Genomic DNA, 11,733 nt, shown 5'->3' with positions numbered 1-11,733 from the left:
AATTAACACAACATGCTGCTTAGGTACAAACGCGCCTAGTAGCCTGCCATACGTTGGAATCTCAGCCCATCTTTTTGGATGGTATGCGTACTCATACTAACCAGTAACCACAGCCTTCTGTCTTCATATTCATCAACTAGCACAACCAAGAAGACAGCAAAAACAGAAACAGGCACCAAGCTAAATCACCAAAAGAGGAGCTAATGGCCCTTGGAAAAGATGATCAAGATCACAAGAATTGCTCGGAGGGTCATCATCATTGTAGCCACTTCCTCGTGGTGTCCTACAGCATCCAGAGCCACGTCAACCCTGCGCGTGCTCTCACCCGTCGTCTTGATGGACAGGTGGTTTCACACACTTTAGCTTGGCTTACAATATTAGCCAGCAATACTCTCAAGAGATTTGAGAAGCACGTCACGTATTTATATACAAGGATGACGGGGTGTTTTAGGGTTCAAATGCCAAATCCAGACTAGGATGATGGCTCAATGGCCAAAATTTGACGTTTTCCATTAAATAATCACTTCGCATCAAGGCAATGGTTAGAACTGGTATTCATCTGGTTATGCCAACTAGCTGTGACAACATAAAAGCACGTGCAATAGGGTTGGAAAAATTGTATAATGTATTACATCATCGTAAATATATTAACACATAACTGAGTCAACTAGACCTAAATACGTATACATGTACTCATTCTGTCCACAAAACAATGAAATTCTAGCTTTGTGCTAAGTCAAACCATTACTTTTTATATAGAGTGGTGGTCAGTGAAAGGTATACGTACTAACCAAGTCTACCTTCGTATGCATTAGGAAGCGCAACCCAAGAAGATAGCATAAACAGAAGAAACAACACCTATACATACATATCTCTCTGATTTCACAGTTCAGTGTCCCAAGATCAGACGACCGCGCGTTATTCGATATGTGCATGAACCAATAATTATCACCCTTAATTAATTCGCACCACACCGTTGTTGGAACCATATCCTTCCTTGATATAACTGCCCGCAATCCAAGAGCCTGTTAAGCTGCCACATAGACATTGTCAAATTAAAAGGAAAAATATATAACCCCCTGATATATAGTTGGCCGTATACATCATCCTCTGGACTACAAAACCGGATATTTTTAGACCTTAAACTACTAAGAACCGGACAAATAACCTCCTGAGTGGTCTTGCTAAGTGGTTTTGATGACGTGGCAGTAGGATCCACATGTTGAGAATGGAAGTTTGTTCAGATAACCTGTCAAACTAATTTTATATCAAAACCACACCTCCAACTATTACATTTGATCCAAGCCACCCCTTAATAAAATTGTTCTTTTTGTTTCACTATGAAGATGTTATCTTTTAATCATAATATATTTTATAACTATAATTTTATATTTGTGATTTGTCTTAACAAAAAATTACAATATATTTTTACAATAACATCTATGATTATTTATCATTACTTTTCATGAAATTGTATATTAGTATAATTAATTTTATTTTAGAAAAAAATATTATGATTTTCCATCATTAATTTCATACAATTTGATATTAATTATTTTTATTGATTATTAAATGTCTAACCTATAAAATTGAGATAAAAATCACCATATTTTTCTAGCATAAATTATTATGTCTTTTTATCACCTCACAAATTTTGAACTTAATATTCAACTTGTTGATAGTGCAAGAAAAAAATATAATTTTATTTTAAGGGGTGGCTCAAACCAGACAAAGTAGTTGGAGCTATCATTTGAACACATAAAATTAGTTTAAGGTGTTATTTGGACAAATCTCCATACTTATCATGTGGCCCCCCCCTGCCACGTCGTTAAAACCACCTAGCAAAACTACTCAAGGGGGCTATTTGTTCGGTTTTCAGAAGTATAAGGTGTAAAATATTTGATTTGTAGTTTAAGGAGTGATGTAAATAAACGAGGAAAAGTTTATTTCAATTGTTTAGGGGGAAAAAGTTTACATAACCACCCACTCTATATACTTCAGGGGGTTATATAGATTTTTTCCAATAAACAACCACCTATACGTCAGGGGTTATGTAAACATTTTTCCCAATTAAAACCATAAATATTGGTAGATGCGTTGTCTTGGACTTGCTAGACAATTAATATCAATTAGCTCACAAGCACATCGCAGCCCTAAATGACATATGGCGCATAATTAACACAACATGCTGCTTAGGTACAAACGCGCCTAGTAGCCTGCCATACGTTGGAATCTCAGCCCATCTTTTTGGATGGTATGCGTACTCATACTAACCAGTAACCACAGCCTTCTGTCTTCATATTCATCAACTAGCACAACCAAGAAGACAGCAAAAACAGAAACAGGCACCAAGCTAAATCACCAAAAGAGGAGCTAATGGCCCTTGGAAAAGATGATCAAGATCACAAGAATTGCTTGGAGGGTTATCATCATGGTAGCCACTTCCTCGTGGTGTCCTACGGCATCCAGAGCCACGTCAACCCCGCGCGCGCTCTCGTCCGTCGTCTTGCTGGGACCGGTGGCTGTGCCGCTACTCTCTCCATCCCAGTCTCCGGCCACCGCCGCATGTTCCCTCCGTCGTCCAAAGTGGAGAACTCCAGTGAGGAGTGTTTGATACAAAAGTTCTAGAGTTCTACACTGGATCGATTTCTAGGCATACAAGATCGAGTACGGGATATCTTCTAGTAGATAAACATGGAGTTCATCCTAGTTCTAGTACAACAAAAAGAGAAGAAGATATGGAGATAGTGGTGCAGACCATCCGTGGAAGGGGGCGCAGAGGAGCTCGACCCCGCGGGTGCCATGGCGTCGATGGAGTCGAGGATGGAGGCGAGGAAGTCCGGGTTGGCGAGACGTGGATCCGGGGGCGACGATGGGCGGCGAGGGTACCGGTACCCTTCGGGCCGGTACCGGCACTGGCCGGGAACGGCGGCGTCGGTGGGGAACGTCGTGGCGGCGCTGGGGTGCTTCCCGTCGGCCTTGCGCTCCCTTAGATCGGTAGGGTTTGTGGGAGAGGGGTTTGGCAGCGGTCAACCTGGGCGTCCGTGCCCCGGCCCCCCTCCTATTCTATATAGCGCAGGCGACGGGGGCCCACCAGCCATAATGACTGGGCGCCCCCGATCAGGGCGCGATCAAAGGGGATTTGGCCCGATCTTTGGATCGGGCCTGGAGATCATATCCAACATTCTCCCCCTTGATCTCTCATTTTCTTATTCTTGTTCTTTATCTGAGTTTGGTTCATTCCATCGCAGATCAGTGTATAGGGCGTGCCTCGTCATGACAGTTATTACTGTCAGATTAACAGCCACAATCACCTTTCCGGTCTGAAACAGATTCTTATTCTAGGGCCCTCTTTGTCCAGGAATCATAGGCTTTCCCTTAAACCCATGCCGGCTAAGTGTTCTCTGAACACATTGGGTGGTAGGCCTTTTGTAAGCGGATCCGCTAACATCTTGTTCGTTCTGATATGTTCTAGACAAATAGTTTGATCCTGGACTTGCTCTTTAACAACATAAAACTTGATGTCAATGTGTTTGGCAGCACCACTCGACTTGTTGTTATGAGCATAGAATACTGCTGGCTCGTTGTCGCAGTATAATTTCAGTGGTTTTTCTATGCTGTCGACCACTTTCAATCCGGGTACGAATTTCTTTAGCCATGTGACCTGCCCCGAGGCCTCATAACATGCCACAAATTCAGCATACATTGTGGAGGATGCTGTAACTGTCTGTTTGGAGCTTTTCCACGATATTGCTCCTTTCGCAAGAGTGAAGATGTATCCAGATGTGGACTTTCTATCATCTGCATCTCCTGCAAAATCTGAATCTGAATACCCTTCTATTTCTAAAGTTTCTGATTTTCTATATGTTAGCATGAGGCCAGTTGTGCCCCTCACATAGCGCAAAGCTTTCTTTACCATTTTCCAGTGCTCTATGCCTGGATTACTCTGGTATCTGCCAAGTACCCCGGTAACGAAACTTAAGTCAGGGCGTGTGCACACTTGTGCATACTGTAAGCTTCCGACAGCTGAAGCATAAGGCACTGCCTTCATTTGCTCGAGCTCATACTGGTTCTTGGGACACTGATGTTTCCCGAAACTGTCGCCCTTGACTATTGGAGCAGGTGTGGGCTTGCTCGCATGCATACCGTATTTCTTTAATATCTTTTCTAAGTATGCTTTCTGTGATAATCCTAAAACCCCTCTTCTTCTATCTCGGTGAATCTCAATTCCTAATACAAACGAAGCTTCACCAAGATTTTTCATATCAAATTTCGAGGACAAGAATTTTTTTGTCTCCAGTAGTAGATTAACATCACTGCTAGCTAGCAGAATGTCATCCACATACAAGATGAGGAAAATAAATTTTCCGTTCTTGAACTTCGCATAAATACAATTGTCCTCTTCATTTTCTTTAAATCCAAACTTTCTAATTGTTTCATCAAATTTCAAGTACCACTGCCTCGAGGCTTGCTTCAAGCCATAAATCGATTTTCTCAAGCGGCATCCTAAATTTTCTTTCCCTTCCATGACAAAACCTTTGGGCTGTGCCATGTAGACATCTTCATACAAATCCCCATTTAGAAATGCCGTCTTCACATCCATCTGATGCAATTCTAAATCATAATGTGCCACTAAGGCCATTATTATTCTGAAAGAGTCTTTACATGAGACCGGAGAGAATGTCTCATTGTAATCTATTCCTTCTCTTTGCGTGAAGCCTTTTGCCACGAGCCGCGCTTTATATCTTTCTATATTCCCTTTGGAGTCACATTTCGTTTTGTAGACCCACTTGCAGCCTACTGTTTTGGCTCCTTTGGGAATTTCTTCTAAGTCCCAAACTTTATTGGTATTCATGGATCTCATTTCATCTTCCATGGCTGCAAACCATTTGGATGAATTGGCGCTTTTCATGGCTTCTTCAAAAGAGGTGGGATCACCCTCATTCTGTATTTCTTCACTATGATAGACTTCATAGTCTTTAGAAATAGCTGGTTTTCTAGTTCTTTGTGACCTTCTCGGGGCCACTGCGAATGGTATTTCTTGCACAGGAGGCTGTTGTTGTTCCCCCTCATCCATGGCAACGGGTTCTACTTGGTCCTGAGGAACAGGGTCCTCATTTCCATTTAATGCCAAGCCAGGAGAACCAACAACAGGAGGTGGCACCGCAGTTTCTTGCACTGCAACATCAGGTAGACTGACAGCAGGTGTTGGCATTGCAGTTTCCTGCTCTATCGGTGCCACAACCACAGGTAACGAGAAATAAGGCTCTTGAATCATCGGAGTGGGAACGTATACCCGCTTCTCCTCAAGGTCAATTTTTCTGGCTACTATGCTCCCCCTGATCATCTGATCTTCTAAGAAGGCAGCGTGTCTTGTTTCTACAAACTTCGTGTGTCTGTCGGGACAATAAAAACGATATCCCTTAGACTTTTCTGGGTAGCCAATAAAATGGCAACTGACTGTCTTGGGATCTAGCTTCCCAATGTTCGGATTAAATACTTTGGCCTCAGCCGGACAGCCCCATACGTGAAAATGATTAAGCGAGGGTTCTCTTCCTGTCCATAGTTCATACGGTGTTTTCGGCACCGATTTACTTGGCACCCGATTAAGAATGTAAATGGCGGTTTTTAATGCCTCCATCCACAAATTAATCGGTAATGTGGAGTAGCTCATCATACTTCTGACCATATCCATCAGGGTACGGTTTCTTCTTTCTGCTACTCCGTTCTGCTGAGGCTCGCCCGGTGTAGAATACTGGGCAACTATGCCATTTTCCATAAGGAACCTTGCAAAAGGTCCTGGAACTTGGCCATAGGGGGTGTGTCGACCGTAGTACTCTCCCCCACGGTCGGATCTGACTATCTTAATCTTTAAATCATGTTGGTTTTCTACTTCTGCTTTGAATATTTTGAATTTATCCAATGCTTCTGATCGTTCTTTAATTGGATAAATGTAGCCATAACGCGAGTAATCGTCTGTAAATGTTATGAAAGAAACATAACCATCTACAGTAGTGACAGGGAATGGTCCACATATATCTGTGTGAATTATTTCTAGAATTCCCGCACTTCGTTTGGCACCTTTCTTTATGTTCTTAACGAATTTTCCTTTAATGCAATCAATACATTGTTCTAAATCTGAAAATTCTAACGGTGGAAGAATTGATGCTGTCACTAAGCGCTCTATTCTCCCCCTCGAAATATGGCCTAAACGACAGTGCCATAATTTCGACGAAATTGCATTAATTCATTTGCGTTTCTTAGTAACATTCTCATATGAGGAGGCATTTTTATTCTCAGAACATACTGCATTCACATTCTCAGATAATGAAAGCAAATATAATTTGTCTTGTCGGAAGGCAAGACCAACACATTCTGAATTAACTTGTATCTTACACTTTGCATCACCAAAATGACAAGCAATAGCGTCATCATCTAATTTAGACACACTTATTAAGTTTCGTTGCAAAGACGGTACATAAAGAACATCTCTCAAACAAAGTACAAAGCCACTATGTAATTCTAAATGAAATTCTGCAATGGCTTCGACTTCAGCTTCTACACCGTTTGCAACTTTAATTCTTCTTGCGCCTCTTGGCAGGGTCCTCCTCATACTTGATCCCTGTAAAGAATTAGCAACATGAGTAGTTGCACCAGAATCAATCCACCAGGTGGATTTGTCATAACTTAAATACAGGGATTCATCTACAAAAGTAATGGTGTCCTCACCCTTTCTTAACAACTCTTTCAGGAATTCTGGGCAGTCCCTCTTGTAGTGCCCTCTCTTTTTGCACTTCAGGCACTGGTCTTGTTCAACTGGAAAATTTTCCCAGTCTTTCTGTGGAGGTGGTCTGGAAGGACCACTCTCATGCTGATTCTTGCCAGGTGGGAAAGGTCTCTTGTTATGTTGGAAGTTCTTATTCTGAAAATTCTTTTTCTTGTGTTGAACTTGAAAAGCAAGCTCACCACCATTGGAGTTCTTAAGGCGATCTTCTTCTTGAACACACATGCCAATCAGCTTGTCAATGCCCCAATCTTCTGGAAAAGCGTTATAGTTGACATGAAATGCCTCAAACGCCTTTGGTAGTGACTTGAAGACCAGCTGAACAATGAACTTTTCTGGCAAAGGCATGTCCATTGTCTTAAGCTTGTTGGCCATGTGGCTCATTTCTAAGATATGTTCTCTGATGCCACCGCCAGTGTATTTCTTGGTGATAAGCTGCTCAGCAAGAATAGCAGCATAAGCCTTGGAAGAACCAGTAAACTGACTCTTCACCTTTGCTAAATATTCTGAAGCGGTGTTACAATCTGGGATCGCCATCTTGATGGCATCTGAAGTGGAACCCTTCATGACCATAAGACACTTGCGGTTGGAATCATTCCAACGTGTCTTGTCAGCATCATATCTGGTCATAGCAGAGTCATAATTCTTCTCTCGGATAGCCCAAGCAGCAGCTTCTTCATTCTGTGCCCGTACGGGCTTTTCTGGTTCTTGTGGAGCTGGCGTTGTGATGGCCAAATCTATATTGGCCATCGCCAGAGCTATCTCCAATTTCTGGTACCATTTCCCATAGTTGTTGCCATCCAGTTCAGGAATGGCATTCACATAAGTCATTGCATTGGAGCCTGAAATTTGAATTCAAAATTTGTGAGGACAACAATAAATGCATGTATCAATTTAACGTTGGTCAAAATTAAAACATGCAATGATCTGTACATTAAATCTAAATCACCGTTGGGCAGAAAAAGATATAATGTATACAAAATTCTGAATAAAATTATAATATTGCAATATCAACTTTGGTCAGAAATTACAACATTATAATATACTGAAAATTCTGAGAAATAAAATTCTATAGGCCTCTATATTAATTATCTCGTTGGTTCAAAATAATATAGAGACAAAATAAATTCTTTGCAGCGGAAACATGTAAAATTCTAAATATTCAGAAGCATAATTCTTGTAAATTTCTGTTCTAAAAAAAACAATACACGTTGGTGCATTTGTTTGCAGAGATTCAAATTCTAAACAAATTCAACCAGAATTCATATTCAAATTGCTTCTGAAATAAAAGAAAAACCAAAACTTGAGCTGTTCATGCGGCCCGTGGCCTTTTTCGACCCACGGTCGCGCCCCTCCCCCCGGCGCCTGGGCCCTTGGCCCAACAGCGGACGAACGGGCCGCCGAAACGGCCCACGTGCGCCCCCCGCCTGGGCCTCAATCGGCCCGTTCGCCGGCCTGCAGATGCAGACCGTCGGATCGGATCCGACGGCTGCCCGGCCTTCTCGCCGGATCAAAACCGGCGTCGGCGACGGGGCGCCCAAACCCTAGCGCCATTTCTTTTCTCCTTCTCCGTTTCTTCCGCCCGCGACTGAGGAGCGGCGGCCGCCATGGCCGGTCGGAGAGGAAGCGGCGGCGCCGCCGCCGGCCCCCTCGCCGGCGAGCGCGCTCACCCGAGCGGGAGCGCGCCGCCGTCGAGCGGCCTGACGGCGGTGCTCGAGCCCGCGCACCCGATCCGCGACGGACCCAAGCGAGCAGCGGCCCGAGGTGGTTCTGTGCCAGCGGTGGCCGGAGCTCTGGTGCCCGGCGGTGGCCGGCGCGCGCAACAGGTAAGCCCGCCGCCTTTTGCTTCTTGGTTTCTTGGATTCTAGGGTTAGGGTTAGGGTTTCTGGATTGGGGATCTCGGTCAATCCGAGATCAATTCGAGGTTCTTTCTTCGATTTGCATCGAAAACAATTCTTTCTCCTTCTAAACTCTATCCCAAAACCCGATCTATGCACTAGATCGGCGTCTGATACCAATGTTTGATACAAAAGTTCTAGAGTTCTACACTGGATCGATTTCTAGGCATACAAGATCGAGTACGGGATATCTTCTAGTAGATAAACACGGAGTTCATCCTAGTTCTAGTACAACAAAAAGAGAAGAAGATATGGAGATAGTGGTGCAGACCATCCGTGGAAGGGGGCGCAGAGGAGCTCGACCCCGCGGGTGCCATGGCGTCGATGGAGTCGAGGATGGAGGCGAGGAAGTCCGGGTTGGCGAGACGTGGATCCGGGGGCGACGATGGGCGGCGAGGGTACCGGTACCCTTCGGGCCGGTACCGGCACTGGCCGGGAACGGCGGCGTCGGTGGGGAACGTCGTGGCGGCGCTGGGGTGCTTCCCGTCGGCCTTGCGCTCCCTTAGATCGGTAGGGTTTGTGGGAGAGGGGTTTGGCAGCGGTCAACCTGGGCGTCCGTGCCCCGGCCCCCCTCCTATTCTATATAGCGCAGGCGACGGGGGCCCACCAGCCATAATGACTGGGCGCCCCCGATCAGGGCGCGATCAAAGGGGATTTGGCCCGATCTTTGGATCGGGCCTGGAGATCATATCCAACAAGGAGGTCATCAGCGACGGGCTCATCTCCTACATCCCCTTCTCGGACGCCGTGGACGACGGGAGCTGGCCCATGGAACAAGAGGAGAGGGCGCGACGCCACGAAGCGAACTTCAGAAGCCTCTCGTCCGTGGTCACCCGCCTCGCCGCCGCCGGCCGGCCGGTCACCTGCATGGTGTGCACCTTAAGCATGCCGGTGGTCGTTGAAGTGGCTCGCGAGCACAGGCTCCCGTTCGCCATCTACTGGATCCAGCAAGCCACCGTTCTCGCTGCCTGCTACCACTACTTCCATGGCCACGATGAGGTGCTCATTGAACACGCCAACGACCCGGCGTACGAGGTGACGCTTCCAGGCCTGCGCCCTCTCAGGATCCGGGACATGCCGACCACCATTGTCGCCTCAAAGACCACAATGGACAACCCTCTGTCCGCGATTGTCCTCCGAGCACTGCGTCTACTGTTCGAGCAGATGGATGAGGAGGAGATCAAGCCGGTGGTTCTGGTGAACACGTTCGATGCACTAGAAGGTGTGGCACTGGCAGCGCTCCAGCCATACATGGATGTGTTCGCCGTTGGGATGGCGGTTCTTGTTCCTCCTCCTGGTGCTGGTGCACTGCAACCGCATCAGCAGCATGATAAAAGTGGAAGCGAAGCGGCGGCGCAGATCCACCTGTTCGAGCACGACGTGAAACCCTACATGGAGTGGCTGGACGCGCAGGAGGAGAGGTCCGTCGTCTACCTCTCCTTCGGGAGCTTGCTGCCGTACACCAAGAGACAGGCCGAAGAGATCTCCCATGGCTTGCAGAGCTACGGGAAACCCTTCCTGTGGGTGGTGCGCAAGGAGGGGAGAGCGGAGGAGGTGGATCTCTGCGTGAGGGAGGCGATGGCAGGCGGCAAGGCGATGGTGGTTGAGTGGTGCGACCAGCAGCGTGTGCTGTCGCATCCGGCGGTGGGGTGCTTCGTCATGCACTGCGGGTGGAACTCGACGCTAGAGGCCGTGGTGCACGGCGTGCCGATGGTGGCTGCGCCGAGCTGGTCGGACCAGCCGATGAACGCGTGTTTGGTAGAGGAGTGGGAGGTGGGTGTTAGGGCAGAGCGTGATGCAGAGGGTGTCCTGACAAGAGAGGAGCTTGTGAGGTGTTTGGAGCTGTTGATGGACGGCAGTGACGACGAAAGAGCAGCACAGATAAAGGCGAACGCGAATAACCTCAAGGAGAGAGCACGAGAGGCGGCAGCCAAAGATGGGCCGCTGGAAAGAAGCCTTCGGAACTTCGTTACTAAGGCCATGCAAGATTATCTAGCAGACCAATCATGAAACTAATTAATGAACTCCTTTAGCGCCTCCAATTATGATACATAAATATTTAAATTGATCATCATACGATCCGGTGTACTTCTACGCTTTAATTAATGGGAAAAGTCCATTTCACAACCTTAAACTATTCAAGTTGTTTGATTTTCAATCATGAACTACAAAACTAGACATCAAGCACCTCGAGGGCTCGAACTATTAAAAACCGGATAAAGTTGGACCTTTAGCTAGTTTTGAAGGTGGGTTTCTATTTTTAATAAATAATAATATCTTATTTGATATCTATAATTTTATAAATAATTTATCTTAAATTTGAAAAATATGAAACTTTACCATATTTTTTCTAAAAATATAGTCTATCTAATAATTCTCTACTCAAGATTATTTGGAATTTATTTATTCATATTTTTGTTTTTTATTTGGATCAATAAAACAATAGATGTAGAAATACAAAGATTTCTTTTGAACGTGAAATACAAAGATTCAAAATGACTCAAAATAGATCCCATGTATATTTATATTGTTAACAAAAATTTAGTGCATATTTTACATTTTTATAATTTAAAATAAATTAATTATGAATTTTTAGGGAATAAATAAAATTTTATTATTTCAAAAGAATAGAAAACCACTTTCAAAACTAGGTAAAAGTCCAAGTTTGTCCGGTATTGATAGTTCAAGGTGCTTGATATCCGGTTTCATAGTACAAAGTTAAAAATCAGAGACTTAAATAGTATAAGGTTGTGAATAGTATAAACGATTAGTATTTGGTTTCAGTTTTGCTAATAAAAGTGCACAATTTTGTATTTCTAGACGCCACATTAATTGCACTGCTGACCGAATTACTTTGGTGAATGATGATATACTATTCTCATGAGAAGTCGATCAGTGATGTTATCCACTGTTGAAACTGAAATACCTACGTTGATCGAAATAATAACGCATATTTGCCTCTTTCAGCTAATAGATGCCTTGACAGCTTGCCGGCTTGACATTGTTGAAACTGAAACACCTACGTTCATCGAAATAATAGCTTAGGGATCA

At 44.8% G+C, this 11,733-nt stretch overlaps 1 protein-coding gene and 1 long non-coding RNA gene across 2 annotated transcripts; one reads left to right on the top strand and one right to left on the bottom strand.

The window, feature by feature from the left end:
• The first annotated feature begins 2,376 nt into the window (after window positions 1-2,376).
• Window positions 2,377-10,692, top strand: LOC120679654 (cyanidin 3-O-rutinoside 5-O-glucosyltransferase-like). Its single transcript, XM_039961296.1, has 3 exons — window positions 2,377-2,576; window positions 8,785-8,803; window positions 9,382-10,692. The coding sequence occupies exons 1-3, from the start codon at window positions 2,377-2,379 to the stop codon at window positions 10,690-10,692; spliced, it is 1,530 nt and encodes a 509-aa protein (XP_039817230.1).
• Window positions 6,377-6,886, bottom strand: LOC120680256. The gene is made up of 2 exons (XR_005677562.1): window positions 6,730-6,886; window positions 6,377-6,622 (listed from the first exon to the last, which is right to left on the bottom strand). It is a non-coding gene; the product is annotated as an uncharacterized LOC120680256 (long non-coding RNA).
• Window positions 10,693-11,733: the final 1,041 nt, after the last annotated feature.

This window comes from Panicum virgatum, chromosome 6N (genome assembly GCF_016808335.1).
Source record: "Panicum virgatum strain AP13 chromosome 6N, P.virgatum_v5, whole genome shotgun sequence".
Taxonomy (NCBI): domain Eukaryota; kingdom Viridiplantae; phylum Streptophyta; class Magnoliopsida; order Poales; family Poaceae; genus Panicum; species Panicum virgatum.
This window is presented reverse-complemented; position numbering and strand designations above follow the sequence as displayed.

Excerpts from the sequence above, each read along its gene's own strand:
- LOC120679654 (XM_039961296.1), top strand. The coding sequence starts at position 2,377 with ATGGCCCTTGGAAAAGATGATCAAGATCACAAGAATTGCTTGGAGGGT.